The sequence below is a fragment of the Leuciscus leuciscus genome (assembly GCF_965113295.1).
Source record: "Leuciscus leuciscus genome assembly, chromosome: 18".
NCBI classification, from domain to species: Eukaryota; Metazoa; Chordata; class Actinopteri; order Cypriniformes; family Leuciscidae; genus Leuciscus; species Leuciscus leuciscus.
Window position 1 is genome coordinate 6,994,286 of NC_138742.1, and position 25,082 is coordinate 7,019,367.

General features: G+C 36.9%; 1 protein-coding gene across 2 annotated transcripts in view; it reads right to left on the bottom strand.

Moving 5' to 3' along the window:
- The window catches only part of reps2 (RALBP1 associated Eps domain containing 2), a 47,884-nt gene extending 25,605 nt beyond the window's left edge, over positions 1 to 22,279 (bottom strand). For both annotated transcript variants that reach the window (XM_082145582.1, XM_082145581.1), the window contains exons 1-4: positions 21,984 to 22,279; positions 8,867 to 8,990; positions 4,643 to 4,818; positions 4,054 to 4,162 (exon numbers count right to left, since the gene is read on the bottom strand). In XM_082145582.1, the coding sequence (XP_082001708.1) occupies positions 4,054 to 4,162; positions 4,643 to 4,818; positions 8,867 to 8,990; positions 21,984 to 22,163 (589 nt within the window). In that variant the 5' untranslated portion in view covers positions 22,164 to 22,279. The remainder of the gene's footprint in view (positions 1 to 4,053; positions 4,163 to 4,642; positions 4,819 to 8,866; positions 8,991 to 21,983) is intronic.
- Positions 22,280 to 25,082: the final 2,803 nt, after the last annotated feature.

Here is a 25,082-nt window from a genome sequence, read left to right on the forward strand (position 1 = left end):
GAAAACCAAACGATGAAAGAATTAATGTTTCAAGGTCAAGACAGACAAAAGGACTTGACAGTTTTAGCTTTTCCATTACTGTGATCAACATCTAAACATTTGACAGCACTGTAAATGATGCACTGATGCAGATGACGGAGAGAAATGGCATTAAACACTATCAGCAGATGCTAGTGAGATAAAGACGTTTCAGACTCGAATGACACCGAACAAGAGTGAAAGTTTTAAAGGTCCCATGGCATGAAAATTTCACTTTATGAGGTTTTTAAACATGAATATGAGTTCCCCAAGCCTGCCTATGGTCCTCCAGTGGCTAGAAATTGTGATAGGTGTAAACCAAGCTCTGGGTCTCCGGCTCCGCCAAAATGAAAGCTCAGACGGGCGAATCTGGAATCTTCCCTATATGTCGTCATACGGGGAAAGGTTTCCTCTCCTTTCTCTTCTTTGCCCGCAAAGATAATTTGGCCCGCCCATGAGAAAATGAGCTGCGCGAGCACGATATTGGTTTTTCCTCGAGAGACATCATGGCTTGCAAACGAGCGAAGCATGGAAGTTGCTCAGTGTTTGGATGTACAAATTAACATAAAAGTTTTTTTTTTAGTTCCTTCATCCGAGCCTCTGAAGAACCAGTGGGTTATGTGAATTTCTGATGTGTAATTGTTCAAGTTCAGACGGATAATCTTTCTCTCAAAATCGTTCAATACTGTTTATGCATCAGTAAATCAAGCCAGTGACTAAAATATCAACTTCACATCATTTCTCTTGGTAGGATGAAAATAATCTTATTTAAACTGTGATTAAAATAAATACAGAAAGCGATCAAAGAACAATCCCTTTCCAATCGCCCAAGCTGTCAATCACACAGCGCAAGTTTATCTGGACACTTGCCAAAACTCGTTATGAAATCAATGACGCTGTTACACTGCACAACGAAGCTCTTACTGTACTTACCTCATGTTTGCATTGGTGAAAGCATTAGTGAAAGTGCAGAAACTGCGTTGCAATGATAAGATCTTTATTCACGCGATCAACAGACTTTTATGTGATGGGAATAGATCTAAATACTTTAAAAACGTCTCACGATTCGTTAATCTCGATAGCTGTAATAGTAAAAACGTATAATAGCTGTAATAGTAAAAGTTTTCGAGAGAGTTCCTCATGTAATGCTAGTTATTTCATATGCAAGCATGTCAGCCAATCACAGCAGTGGGCGTTTACACTGAAGTCTCACAGCAGCCAATCACAGCAGTGGGCGTTTACACTGAAGTCTCACAGCAGCCAATCACAGCAGTAGGTGTTTACACTGAAGTCTCACAGCAGCCAATCACAGCAGTGGGCGTTTACACTGAAGTCTCACAGCAGCCAATCACAGCAATGGACGATTACACTGAAGTCTCACAGCAGAATCCTTCAAATCAGAGGCTAAAATCAGGCTAGGAAAAATGCCTTTTATTTATAAATTATGACAATTTTTAATCTAAAAAACATACTAACATTATAAGGGCACCCCAGGAAACATTTGAAAATAATAAAATAATCCACGCCATGGGACCTTTAAAGAAGACTTAAAGGAATAATGAAAGGGAACAAATGAAAGAAAAAAAGTGATTAAATACTGAGCAAGCATGAATTATTCAGAACGAGGTCATTGATTGCCATGATCTTTGATATGACTGTAATCTGAAAGAATAAAAGAGGCTTGACTGCACTTTGATCTGGTGAATGTTCTTTACATCTGAAGCCCTTCCAGATCATCATGTCTTTTATGTGTAGATTTTAAATAAAGTATTAATGGCCTGTGCCGAATAATGAAGAAAGCTGATCCACATTCAATAACGCTGACGTTTCTCTGTTCATGGCCGGAGTTAACAATGAGATGAAAACACTTTCCTATCGCAGCGGTGTCCATTCACTGCGTTTATCCCTCGCTGAGAGCATCTACAGGTAATATTCACTATTATTTGCTTTTGTTGAGATTATTGAATATCTGTTTATTTGAACACAAAAATACTGCATGCTTAATAAACACAATCAGATGATAAACAATGATATAATAATATAAAGATAGACAGATAGATAGATATAATGATAGACAGACAGACGGATGGATGGATGGATGGATGGATGGACGGACGGACGGATAGATAGACAGACAGATATAATGATAGACAGAACGACAGATAGATAGTGGATGGATAGATGGATGGATGGATGGATGGATGGATGGATGGATGGATGGATGGACGGACGGACGGACGGACAGATAGATAGATGGACAGATAGATGGATAGATAGACAGACAGATATAATGATAGACAGACAGACAGACAGACAGACAGACAGACAGACAGACAGATAGATAGATAGATAGATAGATAGATAGATAGATAGATAGATAGATAGATAGATAGATAGATAGATAGATAGATAGATAGATAGATAGATAGATAGATAGATGCACTACCTTCTACTGTGCTGGTGGGGGCGCTATTGTATATGTGATTATAGCAATCTGTCCTAATTTTGTATATAAATGAATAATTTTGCATCTATTGCATAATTAGCAATTTTGGCTTAAATTATAATCGATTATAACAGAATTTCACATAATTTTTGGTAACATGCAAACATTTTTTTTTTGCTTTCTAACAAAGGGATAAGAAAAATACAGAGTAAAATTGCTTCACAATTTTTTTTATTATTATTATTATTTAGAGTGCAAATGTCCAAGAGGGACAACTATCACTAAACGAAGCACACTAAGCGCATGTTATTAAATTAAGCATACCACACTGTGGTTATATACAGTATGCAGGCTCAAGGCCTTTTCTCAGGAAAGCATGAGAGTGTGTGTCTGTTTCATCAGAACTGGCGAGTGTGTTGTGCTGACTGTCGACGGGCTGAAGGACTGACTCAACAGGTGTGTGATTAAACGAGTGAGATATCAATACGCCACAGGAGAGCAACAATTAGACAACTGCTTTCTGAGGGCTCAAGGCTGAACGCTCACAAACACACACAGCTGTCTGACAACCACGACTACGGTCACAGTGTGTGAAACAAGCCGGCTGTGTGATGTGTGCCTGTGTTATCTAATAACAGCATCACGGTATGTGTGTGTGTGGGGAAATATCTGCTCTCACTTTTCCATTGGGATTGTTGTGAAAAGAACATTATCAGGATTTTGCTGAAAAAATCCTTGATACAGCATTTAAGATGAGCATTCATCCTGTTTTAATGATTTGAGTATTTACTGATGCAAAATGATCATCTATATATAAGTACAAATTATCAGCAAAATAATAATAATAAAAAATATTTAAACTCTCTCCCAAGTCCGAGGGAGATTGACAGTCTTGTTTAGCTTCTTCCATTTTCTAACGATTGCTCCAACAGTGGACCTTTTTTCACCAAGCTGCTTGGCAATTTCCCCGTAGCCCTTTCCAGCCTTGTGGAGGTGTACAATTTTGTCTCTAGTGTCTTTGGACAGCTCTTTGGTCTTGGCCATGTTAGTAGTTGGATTCTTACTGATTGTATGGGGTGGACAGGTGTCTTTATGCAGCTAACGACCTCAAACAGGTGCATCTAATTTAGGATAATAAATGGAGTGGAGGTGGACATTTTAAAGGCAGACTAACAAGTCTTTGAGGGTCAGAATTCTAGCTGATAGACAGGTGTTCAAATACTTATTTGCAGCTGTATCATACAAATAAATAGTTAAAAAATCATATATTGTGATTTCTGGATTATAATTTTTTTTGATTATGTCTCTCACAGTGGACATGCACCTACGATGAAAATTTCAGACCCCTCCATGCAAAATAGCAGGGTGTTCAAATACTTATTTTCCTCACTGTATATATATAAATATCACTGTTACTTTTGATTAATTTAATGCATCCTTGCTTAAAAAAATAAGTATTAATGTCTTTAAAAAAATACTGCCATCAAAATCTTGAACGGTGAACATATTTAAATAAAAAGCATCAATTTCCTGTCATGTCTATGTTCATAGGCCGGTCCGGATCCGGAATGACTGACAGTGACTCTCACCCAATAGTGTGTCTGTTCCGTTTCTCTGTGCTGCGTATGGATAGTTGCGATAGGCTGACGGTGAGCGGGGCGGGGAGATGGCGGGTGACCGCGGTGGAGACCACGCCTCCTGTCAGATACACAATTTGCATGTAAACCAGTAAATCAGGTTATTTCAACAGACACATTTTTGGTAGTTATCAGTGCATGTGTGTGCGTGTAAAAGTGCTTAATGTTGCAAAGTTCATTAGTTATGAAGTGAACTCAAATCAAACTATAAAGCAGCTCTTCAGAAGACAATAGTCATTATTCAGCTCATTTCAATAATAATAACGTAAAGTTCATCAAATTATGAGACGAGTTTGTCATTATTCAGTTTAATGTTGATTCAATTCAGTTCAATAACAGTGTCAGAGATTCAAAACTCATCAATTATGAAACAAATTCGATTCAGCTTTCAATCAGCTCTACAGAAGACAATCACATCATCATCCAGATCAATTCAGGTTCAAGTTTTGTTCTCAAATGATAGTGTCAATGCTGTCAAATTAATAATATTACGTGTCTTTTAAACCTCAAAAGTACTTTTAAAGTATGTCTGATGTCTGACCTGTTTGTCCATGCTGGTGTCAGGGTGTCTCAGTACAGGTCTGTCTGCAGGGGGACGAGGGGCGGAGCCTGGAACTGAGCCCAGGATGTGCGGCTGGCTCTCATTGGTTGAGGGGTGATTGGCGTAACGCATCTCAAGCTCATTCGTTATCCCAACAAACACAGGAAGAGGAAGTTCTGTGGGGAAAGATAAATGACACTATGTTCAGAACAGCATTCTGATGCTATTTTCACAGAGGATTAAAATAAAATTCAGCTGATTAATGCTGCTCAGAGGTGGCATACATGCATTTACACAGCAATTGCAGAATGTAAATGGCCTACTACATGAAAAATATACATTATACTATTAAAAACAGCATTATTAAGGCTGTAATATTATGACAAAAGTCATATTTTTTTCAAATCTATCAAATCTGTTTTCGCGCTGCAGCTGAGCGAGAGAGAGCAGTTTTTACAACTACACAGTATCATTATTTCTGTCTTACAATAATTCAGTTTATCACAGAAATACTGGGATAAAAGTTTATAGTTCAGATAAACACTGATGTCTACAGCAGCGATGAAAATTGAACAGATCCTGTAGGTGGCGACAAATGACTGTTAAAATGTTTTATTTGTCATTGAATCATTTATTCAAGCGATTTGTTTAAAAACGCTGATTCATCCAGTAATGAAACAACAATTGAGTATTTATGAGTGAGTCATTAAATCATTCATTCAAGAGATTTGTTCAAAAATGCTGATTCTTCTAGTAATGAAACAAGTATTTATATGTGAGTTATTGAATAATTCGTTCAAGAGATCTGTTTAAAAACGCTGATTCATCCAGTAATGGAACAAGTTAACTATTTATGAGTCATTGAATCATTTATTCAAGAGACTTGTTTAAAAACGCTGATTCATCCAGTAATGAAACAACAATTGAGTATTTATGAGTGAGTCATTAAATCATTCAATCAAGAGATTTGTTCAAAAACGCTGATTCATCCAGTAATGGAACAAGTGAACTATTATGAGTCATTGAATCATTTATTCAAAAGACTTGTTTAAAAACGCTGATTCATCCAGTAATGAAACAACAATTGAGTATTTATGAGTGAGTCATTAAATCATTCATTCAAGAGATTTGTTCAAAAATGCTGATTCTTCTAGTAATGAAACAAGTATTTATATGCGAGTTATTGAATAATTCGTTCAAGAGATCTGTTTAAAAACACTGATTCATCCAGTAATGGAACAAGTTAACTATTTATGAGTCATTGAATCATTTATTCAAGAGACTTGTTTAAAAACGCTGATTCATCCAGTAATGAAACAACAATTGAGTATTTATGAGTGAGTCATTAAATCATTCAATCAAGAGATTTGTTCAAAAATGCTGATTCTTCTAGTAATGAAACAAGTGAAACAAGTATTTATATGTGAGTTATTGAATAATTCGTTCAAGAGATCTGTTTAAAAACGCTGATTCATCCAGTAATGGAACAAGTGAACTATTTATGAGTCATTGAATCATTTATTCAAAAGACTTGTTTAAAAACGCTGATTCATCCAGTAATGAAACAACAATTGAGTATTTATGAGTGAGTCATTAAATCATTCAATCAAGAGATTTGTTCAAAAACGCTGATTCATCCAGTAATGGAACAAGTGAACTATTATGAGTCATTGAATCATTTATTCAAGAAACTTGTTTAAAAACGCTGATTCATCCAGTAATGAAACAACAATTGAGTATTTATGAGTGAGTCATTAAATCATTCATTCAAGAGATTTGTTCAAAAATGCTGATTCTTCTAGTAATGAAACAAGTATTTATATGTGAGTTATTGAATAATTCGTTCAAGAGATCTGTTTAAAAACGCTGATTCATCCAGTAATGGAACAAGTGAACTATTTATGAGTCATTGAATCATTTATTCAAGAGACTTGTTTAAAAACGCTGATTCATCCAGTAATGAAACAACAATTGAGTATTTATGAGTGAGTCATTAAATCATTCAATCAAGAGATTTGTTCAAAAATGCTGATTCTTCTAGTAATGAAACAAGTGAAACAAGTATTTATATGTGAGTTATTGAATAATTCGTTCAAGAGATCTGTTTAAAAACGCTGATTCATCCAGTAATAAAACAAGTGAAGTATTTAGAGTATGAGTGAGTCACTGAATCATTCGTTGAAACCAATAAAAAAATGTTTTATTCATTCTAATTAATTAAACATTTTTAAATAGACTACAGCAATTTTTCTTTTTTTTTCAGAATCGTGCAGCTCTACTTACATTGTATCTGCACTTTATTGTTTATGATGAGAGAATTTGTAAAATTATTATCAAGTGTAAAATTCAGTCGGTGAGCCGACAAAAATCCGGTTCTTTCAGTGGAGACTAAACGCCTCTGATTGGCGTTTGCATGTAACATGTAAAAAAAACATGTAAAAAGAAATCTGATGCGATATAAGCAGATCTAAATGTAATGCAACAAAATTGACACTTTTCATCCATTTTCACATTTCACTTTAATCGCGCGCCTGTATTAGATTTAGTTCAATTGTGCGGGGGCCCTCTTAGCTTGAATTTGTGAGGCATTTCTGTTCATTTTGGTGCCCTGCTCCTCATACTATTATCTGTGCACAGTGGATTAAAACAGCAAAAAAACTTTCCAGCTTTATTTTTGACTTCTAACTGGATTACACTGGCTCAATGAAAAATGAAGCATGTTGAGGCCATGTGACTTATGTTCCTTTTCAAACAAGGCCTTCGTGAACCTCCAGAACTCGATCATGCATCTGTGTTAAATGTTAAATTTGAGCTAGAACTGAAAACCTCTGATCTAAGATGATCTTCTTTACAAAGTAAACATAAGTCATCTCTCAAAAGGTCCCTCCGAGGTCATCTCGATAAATCTGTCTTTCCTGTCCACAAACTGGGTCTTTATCCTTCCCTTTCCAGGTGATTTGTGGAGTAAACATATGTGATCTTCACTGATCAGAGGTGCTGAACCTGCTGTGTGAGGTCATCTGAGCTCCTCTCTCCGCTGTGAGGGTCTCGCAGGCCCTCGGGTCCTTCAGGAACAGTCTGTACCAGGATTAAACACTAATCCAGGCTCCGTTCGCCACACTTCAGCCCGGCAGGGTGGCCTAGAGCTGTGCTGAGCTCGGAATCAGCCTAGTGCTCAATATTACTAAGTAAATAAATTTAGGAAATTACTGTTTTGTCTGTGCTGTGTTTCCATTTGAGTTACTTTATGAGCTCAAGCCCAAAAGTTACATAGCAGAATTTTGGATAATATTATTGAAACTAGAAACTTGTGGTGCTTTCCCAAGCAAAACTGAAGATTATAAAACAGTAAATAATTTTATAAATAATTAATTGTATTAAAAAAAAAAGAAATAAAAATATAGTTTATTATTAACTATACATTATTAACCATACAAATTATTAAATAAATAATATAAATAATAATAATTATTATTATATTTAGAAATGTATAATAATAATAATAATGTATTTTGTATTTTATAGGATTTATAATTTATTATCATTATGCATTATGCAACAAATCATAAAAAAAAATTATAGTAAAAATTGTCATATTTTTTAAAATAAATAAATTATAAACCATTACAAAAATTTAAAAAAAAATTATTTAAAAAAAGCAATAAAATGATATAAATTAATAATAATAAAATAATGCATATTATGTATTTTAGAATAATAACTAATAATTTGGTTATACAAATGCAACAATCATTTTTATAAATAATTACTATAATAAATAGTAAACAAATAAGATATTTTACCATAACAATAATTAATTGAATAATTGAATTAAAAAAAATACAATAAAAATAATATTTATTATTATCTCAGAATCTTATACATCTCAGAATCTTGTGTTAAAGCTTTTAAATGGTACTTCGGGTGTCAGGATCAATTCATAATTCGGCAGTAACTGTCACGCCACACAAGAAAAAGTGAACTTATATTTACTGTAAACACAGATTAAAAAGTCTAGACAATAAGAGGAGGGAGTCTCAAGCGTTTAAGGAAACCTTCCTATGGTTCAGTTTACACACACAGGCTTTTCTCAGTGAGTTTGGCTCAGCGTGTGGCGCCCTCTCAGCGCAGCACGACCTCTGTGTGTTATCCCTCTTTAGTGTAAATCCAAGCATGCAAGGCCAAATCCCTGATCGCGTTTGCTTCTCCCTAAGTTCGACTTACCGCCTGCGATGCTCTCCAGGCGTACTGGCAAACCGGCCTGTGCCGCGGCCATCAGCTTCAGAGCCACATACAACTGCCCACAGCCGAAGAAACCCAGCCTCTTAGCACCACACAGCTCTGTTACCTGGAGAGAGAGAGCGAGACAGAGAGAGAGAGAGAGAGAGAGAGAGAGAGAGAGAGAGAGAGAGAGAGAGAGAGAGAGAGAGAGAGAGAGACAGAGAGATTAATAAAGAGCCATATGGAGACTTTAAAACCACATTACCGTATACAAAACATTTAGTTCAGTGAATTAAGCTTCAATATTTAAAAAGTGTTCATTATGTGAAGTGGAATTCATGGCTTCTATCTTAATGGGTGAAATTGCTAACATGGGAAAATGAAAAGATAATAGCTAAATCCTCATTATCGGCTCTACCGTGGAAAGAATAGCCGGCTGAAGATAAACTGCACTTTGAACAGGCTGAACTTCACTATCATCTGTGCTTCTGTAATTGAAAACTCGCATTGTAATGACAGCCACAAGCGGAGATAAGAGATAGGAAGCGTGTAACTACAAATACAGACCTTAACAGATTAATAACATAATTCACTTTGGACAGACATAGATGTTAAAATCATCTGTCCCTGCTGAAAACACTCGCTTAAACCTGGTCTGCTGGTCTTAGCTGGTTTATGATGGTCTTCCGGCTTGGCCTGCTGAAAAATGGCCAAAACCACTTTAAAACCACTTACCAGAGCAGCTAAAACAGGCTCAGACCAGTTAAGACTAGTGAACTACTAGGCTGGTTTCAGATGTCTTTTCAAGACTGATGACATCATTGAGGAGATGAGAACTTAAACACTGCAAAACAACTTTATTTCCATAATCCAAGATACATTCATTTTTTTTTTTTTTTTAAGGAATACTTTTATTCAAGAATGCATTAAATTGATCAAAAGTGACAGTAAAGACATTAATAATGTAAAAAAAAAAACCCTAAATATTTAAAATAAATGATGTTCTTTTGAACTTTCTATTCATCAAAAAATTATGAAAAAAATTATGTTTTCACAAAAATATGAAAAAATATGTTTTCACAAAACTGATTCAACATTTATAATAGCCAGAAATGTTTCTTGAGCAGCAAATCAGCATATTATAATGATTTCTGAAGGATCATGTGACACTGAAGACTGGAGTAAATGATGCTGAAAATTCAGCTTTGATCACAGGAATAAATTGCGTTTTAAAATATATTATAATAGAAAACTGTTATTTTAAATTGTAAAAATATTTCACAATATCACTGTTTTTACTGTATTTCTATCAATCAAATGCAGCCTTGGGGAGCAGAAGAGACTTCTTTCAAAAACATTTAAAAATCTTCCCGACCCCAAACCTTTGCAGTGTAACACAATATTAAAATGGAAGGCGGGACTTGAGTTTATGCATTCAGAATCCTGATTGGATGGTGAAAACTGGGTGTTTCATTCTGGTTGTGGATGGGAGGGGTTGCAAATAAAAGGACTTGATGATGCCAGCAGAAAAGGAACACGCTAGGCTAGTCCATTACAAAGACAAACAAATAAAAATGACATACCATTAACTCACAATAACACCACAATCATGCATTAAGAAAGTAAACAGGCTCCATTTTAATTCTAGTGATTTTGAATACCTAAATACAAACTCTCAACCCAAGTCTAAATCATCGCTGAATCACTATCCTTCAGTACAATGAGACATAAACTAGTGTTTCCTCCTGAGAAAAGAGCACACAGTAGCATTAGAGTCATTGTTTTATCACTCCACGCTGCTGAAATCCATCCTTCCGTAACGAAATAATCAATAGAGTTGAACTCTGGGATTCATTGTAAACGTCTTCACACTCACAGGAAAAGATCTGTGCGCTTTAAATAGCAGCACATTGTGTTGAGTGTGCTGTTAAATATAACAAAAGCCACCGTCGCCCGTGTGGAGAAAAACAGCCTGTGCTCAAGCCAAACTTCTCTTCAAATAATAGTTTCTCTTCAGATTGTAGAAATAGCACAACTGAACACACATACCTTATAAAAAGTAAGGTCGTCCTTGTTCTCTAAACTATAATCTCGCCTATGGCCTTCCTCCACCTCTCCAAACATTATCTGAGGAACTTCTCCAACATTGACTGTTGGACCAGGTGTGATGAGGATTATTGATCGTGTTCTCCTTCCATCCCTGCAGTGCTGATGCCTCATGACTCAAAGCTGTGAACTTCAGCCCAATATGACCTAAACAACAAGATGTTTTCTGCAATACTCTTATCTAATCAATCGCAGGAGTCCAGTGACTAGATGGACATTTGTCTCCAAAACACATTTTTACTCGTTCCTAAAGACACATTTCCAAATTATGAAATAACATCTGAATTTGAATGAATTTGAATTGACATCTACATTCAGCCGTTCGCATTTGTACTCTGCTGTCGCTGTTGTATCTTTAATAACTTTTGAGGCGTATTTTGCGGTATTTTTATAAGCCGCTGGATCGGTTTTAGGGCCGTAAAGACCGTAAACTCGCAGTGTGGATGAATCACGCTTGTGTCAAAGACTCAGGAGGATCTATTGAAGAGAACTTATGATACACAAAAACTCGTACAAAGCAAAAACAAACACACGTGACCTACCAAAGTCAGTTAGCGTCGCTTCACTGCCATTCATAAATCCTCTCCCGTGGCCTCATGGGATAGTAAAGTGTCCATCGAACGCGCACTTCAGAATCTCTGTGGAAGTAGTAGGTCATCGGGGACTTTTCACCTACTGTTTTTCGAAATACTATGGGCCAGATTTACTAAACAGGGCAAATTAGCGTGAGAGCGCAATCCCATAAAAGTGCTGATGGGAGTGGAAAGTTCAGTGCGTGATCTACTGACAATGCGCACATTTAAGAACACAGGCGTGCTTTTATTGGCCATTAAATAATGGTGCAAATACCCATAAATTGACTAGTGTAAACCTTAGTAAATCACCTTACATGATTCATTTAAATACTCTCCTCCCATAAATTTTGTGTCTGAAAGGAAAACTACTTTAAATGCATACACAATAAAGTCAGCTGCAAAAATAACAATGTCCACGCCTTTTCAGCGCTAATTTTTCACTGTGTGTCTTTAGTAAATCCTGACAGTAGTTTTTTAACGCTGAAAGAGGGTTTGCGCTGGAGCAAGCTATTAGTAAAATTGGCCCTAAGGCCGTGTGTGTCCACCAAAGCGTTTTTTCATGCGGCTGGCATATTTTTCCAATTGATTTCAATGGGAGCGCCGCGTTTTTTAAACGCCATGAGCGTAACGTTTTTTTTTCACGCTGAAGCGATGAGCGCCCGCCGTTTTTTACTGGTCGCTGAGAGTTGAAGGATGTTCAACTTTGGGTAAAACGCAGCGTTCATCACTGTCACTTTTTACCCAACCGTCCAATCACAGTGGAGGAGAGGCGGGACTAATACCACACCGACTAACCGCCACATTCTGCTTGTACAACGTCAACAGATGACAACAACAAGCATGATAACAGAACAAAATAAATTAAAACAAGAGCCAGAGAAAATATGTTACATTGTATCGACATTTTAATATAGAATCAACAGAGAAACAAAATGTGTGTGAAATGAGATACTAGTAACACTTTCGCGGATATTCTGTATTATAACAAGCAAAGCGTCTCAACTGAAAAAAATACTGCGTTGCCAAAACGCTCTCAAGCGCCCATAGCTAGGCGTTTTCAGAAGAGCGCCTAGCGTCTTTAGCCAGCTGAAAGCTTTGGTGGACACACAGCCTAAGTGTTCGGATATACTGCTCTTTTGGCGTACTGTTTTTTGCATATTAGCCTATATAGTAGGGAAGTATTCGATTTCGGATGCAGCGCAAGTCTTCTCATAGGATAAGGACACTCAGTCTCATGAATAATTATGAGACACAGAGGAGTCATCGATGTACTATAGTGCAAGAAAACACATCCTGTGACATTGACACAAAGACAAATTTGAACCCGGAAGATGAAAATAGATCAAAAAAGCTTAAATTCACTTTTCTCCTACAGTCAAAACTAACAGATGGTACCATACACACATAACAAACATTAAATCTTATCCTATTGTATATTGTTTGTGGACTAAATGCAAGGAATTCTGGGATATGCTTACATGCCTGCTTTCATACTGAAGTCACTGAACTAGGGGATTAAATGGATTAGTTTTGAAAAATACAATGAATCATATTTTAGGGCGTATTTTGGTGGAGAAAGTGGGCAGGCTGGACTCGAACCTCTGATATATGGATCAGGTCCCTCCTTCAATCTAGGTTTAAGTTTTATCATCCGCCCAAGTTAAACTCCAGAATTTTATTCAATAATCTGCATAATTTAAGTTAGCATGTCTGTAGTACAAACGGTTTAAAACTTTTGGCTCATGAAAAGCAGCTCTGAGCTTCTAGCCGCTAAAGTCAGCTGTTACTGTGACTGATGGAAATTACAATGGCTTTTGACAAGAGCCTCACGCGCTCTGAGCGTGACCCAACTCCTCGCCTTGAAATCAAGAGACAGTGTGTGTCTGTGTGTGTGTGGTGACTTAAACTCAGTTTAATCATCTGACCGTCAGTATTACTTAAGCCTGACCTGCATTCTCCTGATCCACACAGAGCACATATAATCTTACTCTATACATGTACATAATGGGGGAAGGATAATTAAATAGCTTAGAAACCTCCCCACCCATCCCTCCTTATGGTGGCTTATGGGATGTGTGGATACAGGAGGTCAGATGACTGCGGTTCCTCTCAGGTCAGGGACACAAAAGATTATGTCTGCTTTTTTAAAACATTCATCCGGCATTTCTCACTTCGTCACGTTTGACGTTACGTCGACATACCGACATATTGGGATCACGCCCGAGAGCCCAATCACCTTTGATCTGACAGGACTTGATCGAATCCGACTCTGGTATGAGTGATATACAAATAAAAATCAATCATCTAGTCTATGAAAGCACTTATAAACAAATAAATGCCTCTATAGTATAACCAGAACTTTACAGATCTCGTCTATAGACCAATCATTGATTAAATGAATCCGTGCGGATAGGAAACTGCATTAAATCCACTTCTGTACAACCGGATCAAACTTCAGATCATGTACCGTCTGTTTCCTCCATCTGGGGATGGGAAGAGTTTTCACAGCTTCAGAAAACAAACGTGCACATGCCAAAACAGTTTGTATCCCCATGGCAACAGACATCACTTCACATGACACGCCCGTTAAATTATTATTTCTGCTGGAAAATTATGTTTACTATGTAAGCTTGTTAAATAAAGCCCCAGTGTGAAATTGCTGCAACAGGGCTTACAAAAAGCCAGGGTTATGAACCATTCAGAATTCCCATTCAATCCCTACATTTAAATTCGAAGTTGCAATTAAATCTGAATACATGATCTGTTTAAATATGTTAACATTCACTTATTCAGCAGACTCTTTTGTCCAAAGCAACTTACAGACAAGGACGTTCACAAGAAATCTGACTTTGTTTTACAGCAGCTGTCGAACAGGTTGGTCTGGTCCGGAGACGGATCTCTGCATTTGAGGAAGGAACTGTGTTTGTGTTTTGGGAATTCCAGAAGCTGTGGTGAAATACACCTCAGGAGGAAAGCACACTGCAACTGTTTACAGACATTAAAAAATATCAAACCATTGCTACATTTACACTTACACTGTCCCAAAAAGTTCCCTGGTGAGTGACAAATGCACTTAGTGGTGCTATATAAAGTCTCTTAGGGTGTGTTCACACTTGGCAGGTTTGGATGGATTAAAAGGAACTCTGTTAAGCACCTTTCACACACACATTCCGGAAAATACATGGATAATCTGTCCCGGGATTTGTCCCGGGATCGTTTGATTTTGGTTCATTCACACTACCAGTGATTTTCCAGAATCTTTGAGTGCGTTCACACACATCCCGTAAAGATCCCGTAAAGACACATGACGTCAGGATGTGACGTGTAACGTACGCGTCGGAAACATGTACAGTAATGCATCGCGCGAACGATCTCGGCTTCAGCGCGGAGAGTAAGGAGCTCCCTGGTCTCCGGTTCATTCCAGTTTGCAGACATTTTTTCGTTCTTTCTTTGTTGATGACGAACACAAACTTCCTTCTAAGAGCAACAGAGTCGCACGATGGCACATGCGTCATCACTACGACACCCCTTACGGGATTGGGCCTGGCTTTTGTTCACACAGGGTGCGTTCCGGGACTGATCCCGGGAATGTTACTAGGTCCCCATCCGGGAATCGATCCCGGCATCAATCCCGGGATGTGTTTGCGTTCACACAGAAGGCACTCTAGCAATTTTACGGCAATTTCCCGGGATCAACGCGCTGTGGTTCATTTGAAGTGTGAACGCAGCCATTCACACCAAACAAACTCACCGCTTCAGGGGGTCTCAGGTCCACTTCCAAACAAACTCTGGTGCGGTTCGACTGAAACACGAACGCAACAAAGACCAAAGACCAAAAACAGGATGTGATGTCGCAAGATGCGATCTTAAAAAAAGGACAAAATGCTCAAGCACACCTGGGTTCTTCTCATCATAGGAGCTACGTTGCCCATTATAGTTCGGTAAAGGCACCGGAGCCGCCATCCCCTTGCAGGAGATTTTTGATCGTCAGTAACGGAGGAAATCCTGACTGCTTTACACATTTTATAAGCTCTTTGTGAGTTCTCAGCTGGTAAAAATACCACCATATGTACGCGCCAGACGCACCACACGAAACAGGACAGGTGTAAATGTATCTGGTTGTTGAAGCCACACACGTAAGGATGCAATGATATGAAAATGTTGGCCGATACCAATCATTTTATATATTTGAAAGCCGTTAACCGATATATTGGCCGATAAATCTAAATCCAAATTTTTAGTCTCGCCAATAAAAGCCATGTCCCAAGCACACAATTATGAAGTTCTCATTATAATTTTTTGTAGCCTATATGACAGACTTGCGCTTCACATGTTGCACTTTACAGTATTTTCCTTTTTTTTTAAGTGAGTCCAATCATATTTCAAGCAATTCAAAACCATCATGGTGAACAGTGCGCATCTGAAGGAAATAATCCATTATTTATCAGCTTCAATATATCGGCCAAATTTTCTTTTTGGGGTCGATAACCGATATGGTGGCCGTTACATCGTGCATCCCTAATTTTACTCCTCCCAAAATGTAAAAAAAATTAAAGTGTGAGAGCGGCATAGGATATATGACACTTAATAGCCAGATATGACACTGATACTGCAACTCGCATTGCTACGGATGAGTAGCTAAGCATCTCTTCAACAAGCCAACGCGCAAACTGATGCAAATGGAGACGCAGATGCACAATAATCTTCATTAAAAGTAGTGAGAATAAATTATCTTACCAGTGCTGATGGAGATTCTCTCTCCTATTGGAATCTTTTATCTTGAAATTAGCTGATGATAAATAAAATGCAGCTATGATAATATAAATTTGCATATAGCATGGAATTGAAGAAAGGATTTTTATTAGTTGCGCAGAGACTCATTTATGTGGACAAGTGTAAATGAAACAAATCAGATAGCTATCCATGCAAACACTAACAGGCCCTTTATGTTCTTTTCGCCAAGCAAAACAGTACTAAATGTATAATTTTCTTTTTGGTCCAACCAAAATAATCGAACTACAAGTGTGAACACATCCTTAGTCAAGCAGTTAACATGCCAACGCTTTTGTCTAAGAGACAGATGGAGACTTAAAGCTAGTGTAAATCCCACAACAGACTTATTCTGCTGTGAGCAAGCCAGTAAATCTACACGACACCTGTGCAGTCAGTGCTTTAACATTTATCCTCAAGGACAGATGTAGAGATGGACCTTACTGATGTGATGTTTTTAAAAACCAGGGCTATTATAGTTACTTGAAACTAAAGCCCTGTTCGGATGGAACTAGTTTCTTACCTGACGCAGACATTAAAATGGTCAGTCTTCACGGTTTCCGCAATTTGGATCTATTTATTAATTGTATCATTTAATTTTTTCGTCGGATACCATCCATGTTGAAATTAAATGAAAGCCTGCGTAAAAAACATGAGGATAAGCGTCAGAAAAACACAGACATGGCCGATTCGGATGGGATTAAAATCGCAATGTAACGGTTTTACAAACACAAATTTCCCCCGGGAAAACTAATCCAGTCCAAATAGGACTTAAAACCTTGAAATAATATAAAATATGAAGACATTTTTAAAAAAAAATCATTTTCATGTTTAACTTGATGTGCTAAAATAACTAACAGAAAAAAATATAAACATTATATAGACAAAAAACACACAAAAATAACACTGTTCAAAAACTCTCTCACACATGACTGCTGTCTATGAAAGACTAAGACGAACTTAAAGATGCTGATTTGATTGGATCTGTTCCTGGGGTCCGACACACAGAAGATCATGTGAGAACCACCAATGATAGTCCGTGTATTGTGTTGCTGATCATTTGCATAAAATCATCTCAGCTATCATATCAGCACCAGCTATTATTGCTGATGTTGCAAGAAAAAAAATATGTGGGCTTTCACTACAGATCATGCACAATAACTTCAGCAACACATACGAATAACAAAAGCGCAATGCCCTAGTAATCACAGAACAAGCAACTAACTTGCGTTCTTCAGAAAACAAATATCTAGTTGTGGTTGAGCTGGGCGTTGTGGATTGCAACAACAAATGAAGGGAAACTGTGTCATCATGTAATTAAAGCAGTGAAAATGTTTTGCTTGTCATTCATGGAAATCAACACATCAACCACTTCCTGTTCATATTCATACAGCAGAGAAACACTCATCCATCACAGAGCAGAGATCAGCATGCGCTCACACCAGGATCCGAGCGGCTGAGAGCTGATATGAATCCCGCAGACTCATAAGAGCTTACTGACAGACACACAATGACTCCTCTATTCCCCGTTACACACACGCCTCTCTCTCAGCTGTGTATCGCTTTAATTATCTCACATCATCTCACTTCACTTGACTGACTTTGAGAGTCTGAGGAGACACTGGAGATTATCGAGACACAGAGGGCCAGGGTTATTAAACTAACTAAAACAACTAAAATCACCGAAAAAAAAAGTTAATTACTTCATTACTTAATAAACGCACGTGCCTTGTGGCCAATCTTCACTGATTTTACATGCCCTCAGTGAGAGCAGAGTGTGAAGGTTGAGTTAGCAAAGCAATAGCATAGCTTTCGCGATCCACACTACAACGTGAGGCATATCAGAGTTCAAAAGAGGACACATTGTTGGTGTGTGTCTCACTGGCTCATCTGTGACCAGGACAGCAAGTCTTTGAGGTGTAGCGAGAGCCATGTTGGTATCCAGACCATAGGGGTGTAACGATACCTTCATGTCACGATTCGATACATATCATGATACTGAACTCACAATATGATATTATTGCGATACTCCAAGACATATGGTAAAAGATTAACAAATAATGGTACATTTTGGTATTACATTGGGGGTTTGCGCACAAAAAAGTATTCTCGTCGCTTGATAAACTTAAGGTTGAGCCGCTGTAGTCACTTGGACTATTTTAACGATGTCTTTACTAACGTTTCTGGGATGGCAGATATCGATTACCTAGAAGCCTATCGGAGTGTGACAGCTCTCAGATTTCATCAAAAATATCTTAATTTGTGTTCCGAAGATGAACGAAAATCTTACGGGGTTGGAACAACATGAGGGTTAGTAATTACTAACAGAATTTTCATTTTTGGGTGAACTAACCCTTTAAAGGGGTGGTAAAATGCCCTTTTCACAAGATGTAAAATAACTCTTTGATGTCCCCAGAGTGTGTATGTGAAGTTTTAGCTCAAAATACCCCACAGATATTCTTATATAGCATGTTAAAGTTGTCACTTTTTGAGGGTGAACAAAAACGCACCGTTTTGTGTATGTTCCTTTAAATGCAAATGAGCTGCTGCTCCCGGCACAGGGGGCGGAGCTACAACAGCTTGTGCTTTTACTTCACACAAACATGCACTGGAAATTTGAGCCTTTTATGTTCAAATCGAAGTCAGAAAGATGGAGAGACTCAAGGTGAACTGACAACATGTAGACAACATTTCTGACTGGTTAGTTGGTGAATTTATGTAGCTTATGTGTATCTTCTAGTCACTGATTGGCATATTCTGTCTTGATAATCTATAAATAGTGTTCAGGGGGTGGGGTTTATGTAAATTTTAGGGTTAGTGATGTCACTAACCCGGGAGGAATGTCGTGTAGTCCCTACCAGCTGTTTGTTGTAGTCCTTAAAAAGCTATTTCTTTAAAAGCAAATATCTCCCTTTGCTTTGAACTTTGAGTGTTGTAACTTTGCAGATTTTGTTTATACTCAAACAGCAATATTACACACTAACTAAAGTTAGAAAAGTTAAATCATATTCAACCACCCCTTTAAGGGAAAATATGCATTTGACAAAACAGCAGAGCAACAACAAACAGTTCAAGAGAAACATTACATCCAAAAATCACTCTGATGATGTCTATGCCATAGGATGTCTATGTGTGTGAAACTTCCTTCAAATCTTTGCACATGTGTGTGTGTGTGTTGCTGTTTGCATGTCTGTCGAGGGGTGAAGTCAGTATGGGTCGCCACACCGGGGCAAACGGACAGGAAACAGAGCAGAAGGACGAGCTGGACTTCCTGTCTGTGCAGGAACACCGCGAGATGACACACTGCAACCGTACGCCATGCCAAAGCCTGCTGACACACAGCTCATATTATAGCCTGTGTTTGTTTTTGTTTACACTCAATTATTTGCGTCTGAAACTGTAAGAAATCTGGTCCTGTAACATGAGCCAGAACACACAGATCTTAGAAATCATTCTTCTACATTATAAGAGATCATACAAAGGTTTGGGGTCTGTAAGAATGAAAGAAGTCTCTTCTGCTCTCAGAGGCTGTATTTGTTTGATCAAAAATACAGTAAAAACAGTAATATTGTGAAATATTATTTAAATTTAAAATAACTGTTTTCTGTGTGAATATATTATAAAATGTAATTTATTCCTGTGATCAAAGCTGAATTTTCACCATCATTACTCCACTCTTCAGTGTCACATGATCCTTCAGAAATCATTCTAATATGATGATTTGATGCTCAATAAATATTTCTGATTATTATCAATGTTGAAAACAGTTGTGCTGCTTTATTTTTGTGGAAACCGTCGCGTGATACATTTCTTTCAGGATTCTTTGATGAATAGAAAGTTCAAAAGAACAGTATTTATCTGAAATAGAAGTCACATAGCGCAAAAAAAAAAAAAAAAAAAAATCTGTATCATATTTATTTACTTCCAAATCAGGGTTTTTATAGTTAACTAAAAAAAAGTTCTTTAAAAGAAAAAGTTAAATATGAACAGAAATAAAAAATATACCTAAAAAATTTAAAACTGAAATAAAAAATGATAAAAACTATACAGACATTTTAAAAGATGACAAGAGAACTAAATGAACTTAACTTAAATAAAAAATAAAAAATTAAAATAAAAAACATGAATGTGGCAGAATTTGGATCTGAACATTTAGGTTCACACTGCCATCCAAAAAACAGATCTACATCACACACACACACACACACACACACACACACACACACACACACACACACACACACACAAAAACACATTTGGTAACAGCAGACCAGAACATACAGCAGACCCTTTCTGACAGACTACAATAAAATAAGTTTCTAAATATGGCCAATTTTGTTAAACCCTTTTACTGGTTTATTGAACCGATTCTGTAAACCAGGGAAACATGCTAAACTTTTCAAGGATACTGAAGTGGAACTAGGAATTATTGTGGATGGTGAGGCAGTCCAGCCCAGTGTTATCTGTGTGTGACCGAGGCAGCACCCTTCCTGTCATCTCACACACTTACAAACACACAGCTACTCAGCACCCTCAGTGACAACAGACACATTTGGACGGAGAAGCAGTATTTGAACACACACACACACACACACACACACACACACACACACACACACACACACACACACACACACACACACACACACACACACACACACACACACACACACACACACACACACACACTTAGACTGGCTGTACATGGTAAACACCTTTCACCTGACTCACATGACGTGTCAAGTGACACACGACACGTCGCAATGTTTACTAGTACTCTACAAAAATGCCTAGTAATACACACATCAGCAGAACATCATCACTACTGACACGGATGTTTGCAAAGAACGATGCTTCAAATGCTCCTCAAAACTGACATATAGAAGAGTTTCTAAACTGATTAAACCTGCAAAACGCCTTCAAAACAAGCACATTACCATAAACTCAGCCTTTTACAATCATGTAACTGCAATTACAACAAGATACATCATAGTATTCCTCAAACACTATCAAGCATATAAGCATCTATAAGAGAATAATATCCAACTAAATGAGTGTATACTTACTAGCATCTAGTATAAACACTACACGTTTTAACGTGGTACCAAAGCAACAACACAGTATTTAAATATGGCAATCATTCAATATCATAGTCAAAATATATCATTAGACCATTGTGTTACCATATTATTCCATCAACTGTACAAAGAATGCTGTCAAAGAAAAAAAAAGATATCAAATGAGTATAATAAACTATGTAGTAAACATGAAGATATTGTATATGATCTAGTGTTTAATATCAACACCATTGCATCTTATACTCTAGTATACTACAGTACAGTATAAACCCCCTAGTGTACTAGTTTCAAGTGCCAAAAAGCACCATGGTACCATGGCAATACTATTAAATTAATTTAAGTATCTTGGAGAAATATGTCATGAATGAATATGGTAATCATTCATCCATAGTAGCCTATATTAGAGTACAATAGTATTACCATCTGATACCAAGAGCTCGAAGCACAAGCTGGTTCCTGAACTTCACTCTTTCCTGAACACACTGATACTGTACTGTACTGTACATCCAGACACACACCACCGCAGAGATCTGATATCCGAGCGCGCGTTCAGGGGCGTCGCGTCGCTGAGACCCGCGTGAACCCCCTCACCTGGTGCAGCGTCTCGGCCGGCAGCTGCGACGCCCGGAACAGATCCGCCACTTTCCCCGCCGCCGGTTTGCCGAGGCTGTCGGGCTGACAGAGCGCGTACAGCCCGGAGTAACATCTCTGCTCACTGTCGCTCAGGGAAAGGAAGGTCCCTCCGGTGCCCGCGGCAGATCCCGGATCCATACCCGAGCGCGAGCCGCAGACGAACGGCCTCTCCGTGGCCCTGTGGCGGAGGGAGGCGCGTCGCGTCCGCTCTGCGGTGCTCTAGCACAGGCACATATTAACACACACACACACACACACACACACACACTGTGAACTCAGATGAAGATTAGCTAAATCGCTCTCAGTTCCACATCCGACCGCACGGAGGCGCCACACAACCACACAAAGCCCTCACTACACACCAGGTTAAATATTTACTGGTAATATCTACAATTTCTTGAGTAATTACATTGATGCACATTCATAAAGTTTTCATACTGTGTACATATATATATATGTATATATAATTAAAAATAATAATTTCAATGCACTTATTTCAAAACTAAGATTTATTTAAAATGATGTAGATTTATTTCTTTTTATTTACATTTCTTTTGAAGATTGAGATTTATTTAGACTATTAGATGTAATATTTATTTTCACATTATTTAATATTTCATTTTCAATTTATATTCAAGATTTGCATTTAAAAACTTAGGCCTATTTACATTTGCATTTGAAAAGTTACATTTATATTAAATATTCATATTTACATTTTATATTCAATGTTTAAAGACTTAACATTGACATTATTTAACATTTTAAATTTACATCAAATATGTATATGTACATTTGCATTTACTTTAAAATATTTAATATTATGAAAACATACATTTTAAAATTGCTCGAGGCATTTGTTTATCTACTCATCTACTGTTTATTTATTTCATTTTTATTTATTTCAACTTAAAAGAGAGCTGCAATTTCAAATGGTAAACTATTAATCTATGTATTTGACATGAATCAAATAGTAAAAAAAAACAAAAACATCACAGATATTTTGAATATTTTGGATGAATCAACTTCATTGGTCTGTATTAATGACAGACTCCATTAGATCTTTACTGCCATCTTGTGTCGGGTAAGTGCACTCAGACTATGGGGTGATAAATGATAATGAATGTCATAACTTGCAAATTAGCCATATTTTATTTCTGGTAACTCACAACTGGCTACGTTCACACTGTCAGTTTTTGGGATTGACAACCGCATTTACTTACAGGTGTGAGTCTCGTTTCACACAGCAACGTACAGTAGCGCCTCGATACCAATACTGTCTGAAACCGTACAGAGGACTCAAATACAGAGCTGACTAATAACATATTATATCATATATTATTATTAAAAAGTTAAAACAGTTAAAAACAGTATAATATTGTGTATTTCAATTCAAAATAAAATACATTCATTTTTACAGAAAATATATATATTTTAAAAATTTCATGTAGGGCTGTGCACAATATATCGAAATATCATAAATGTGCATATCGCAATATGAATACTCGCGTCGGTTATGAAAAAAATCGAAGAGAAAATCACTCGCTGCTTTTGACTGAATAACTTTTATAGCTTTAATAAGAATCAGTGTTTATTTAATTCATCCAGGGTTTTATTTTTACATTTAATTATTCAATTTCTCTTTTGTACATTACTGTAACATTGCATATTGCATTCTTTAACGAGTCATCGCACTTTTCTTCAATATCGAACCGTATTCTGCCATATAGGCCTATTTCTCTCCACCTCGGGTCGTTAATGCATTTTACTATTAAAAAGAAGAACCTTCCGGAAGATTGATCAGTCCCACTATAAAGGATGAGGCTCTTGAGTGTTGGTTCAGTTCTCTCAGTTAGCAAAGCGTGGCATTTTATGACATTTACATGTGACAGACACTTATCTAACAGCTTCATTCTTCTAAAGAGAGTCTCGTATGACTTTATATCCTGTTTGGAATTTGCTGATGTGGGAAAAGTAATTGAAACCACAAAATCCTATGAAGCACACAGCAGAATCCCTGCAAAGCCATTAAAAATAAATAAATAAATCGAATTAAACCTCTGGCAAATAAGATCTATTTCCATGAGTTAGATATTCTGTCTTGTTGTTGTTGTATTACCCTGTTGGCAGTGTTGTTTCTTGTTTTAAGCAGAAATGTAATACAATTTAGTGAGTTTATGCTTAGAAAATTGCCAAGGGCTATAAGAAAAAAAAATTTATTCAAGCTATATTCTCTGAAAACATGCTATTTTGCTTATCAAATACATTTATCTTGTGGTGAGGTTGTTTATTTTTCCATGACAAAATACTGATTAAGCGAATTATTTATTTCAGTGTTCTTACAGCAAGATACAATATTTGCTTTTATCTAATATTCAAAGAGTATATATACACACACCTCAAACTTTTAAGTGGTGATTGCATAGTGTTGAGTTTTAGAAAGATTTTTTTTTAAGCAAGTCTCTTCTGCTCACCAAGGCTTATATGACCAAAATACAGTATAATATTGTGGAGAAAAAAGTATTTCAATTCAAAATAAAATATATTCGAATAGAAAACAGATAAAAAGTAATTTATTCCTGTGATCAAAGCTGAATTGTCAGCATCATTACTCCAGTCTTCAGTGTCACATGATCCTTCACAAGTCATTCTAATATGCAATATGCTATTATTGATCGAAAACAGCTACTTAAAATATGACACTTTTTTCAGGATTCTTTGGTGAATAGAAAGTTCAAAAGAACTTTTGATCAGCCGAATAAAAGTATACATTTTATTGTCTTTCTCTTTTTCTTTTTTAAACACTGACCCTAATATATACACTACCGTTCAAAAGTTTGGGGTCAGTAAGAGTTTTTAAAAGAAGTATCTTCTGCTCACCAAGGCTGCATTTATTTGATAAAAAAAAACAATAAAAAAAACAGTAATATTGTGAAATATTATGACAATTTAAAATGACTGTTTTCTATATGACAATTCATAGGTCATTTTCATTGCCATTTAAGTGAAATTACTGAACTTAAATATACAAGCTTGATAAAAATGATAATTCTAGAAGAA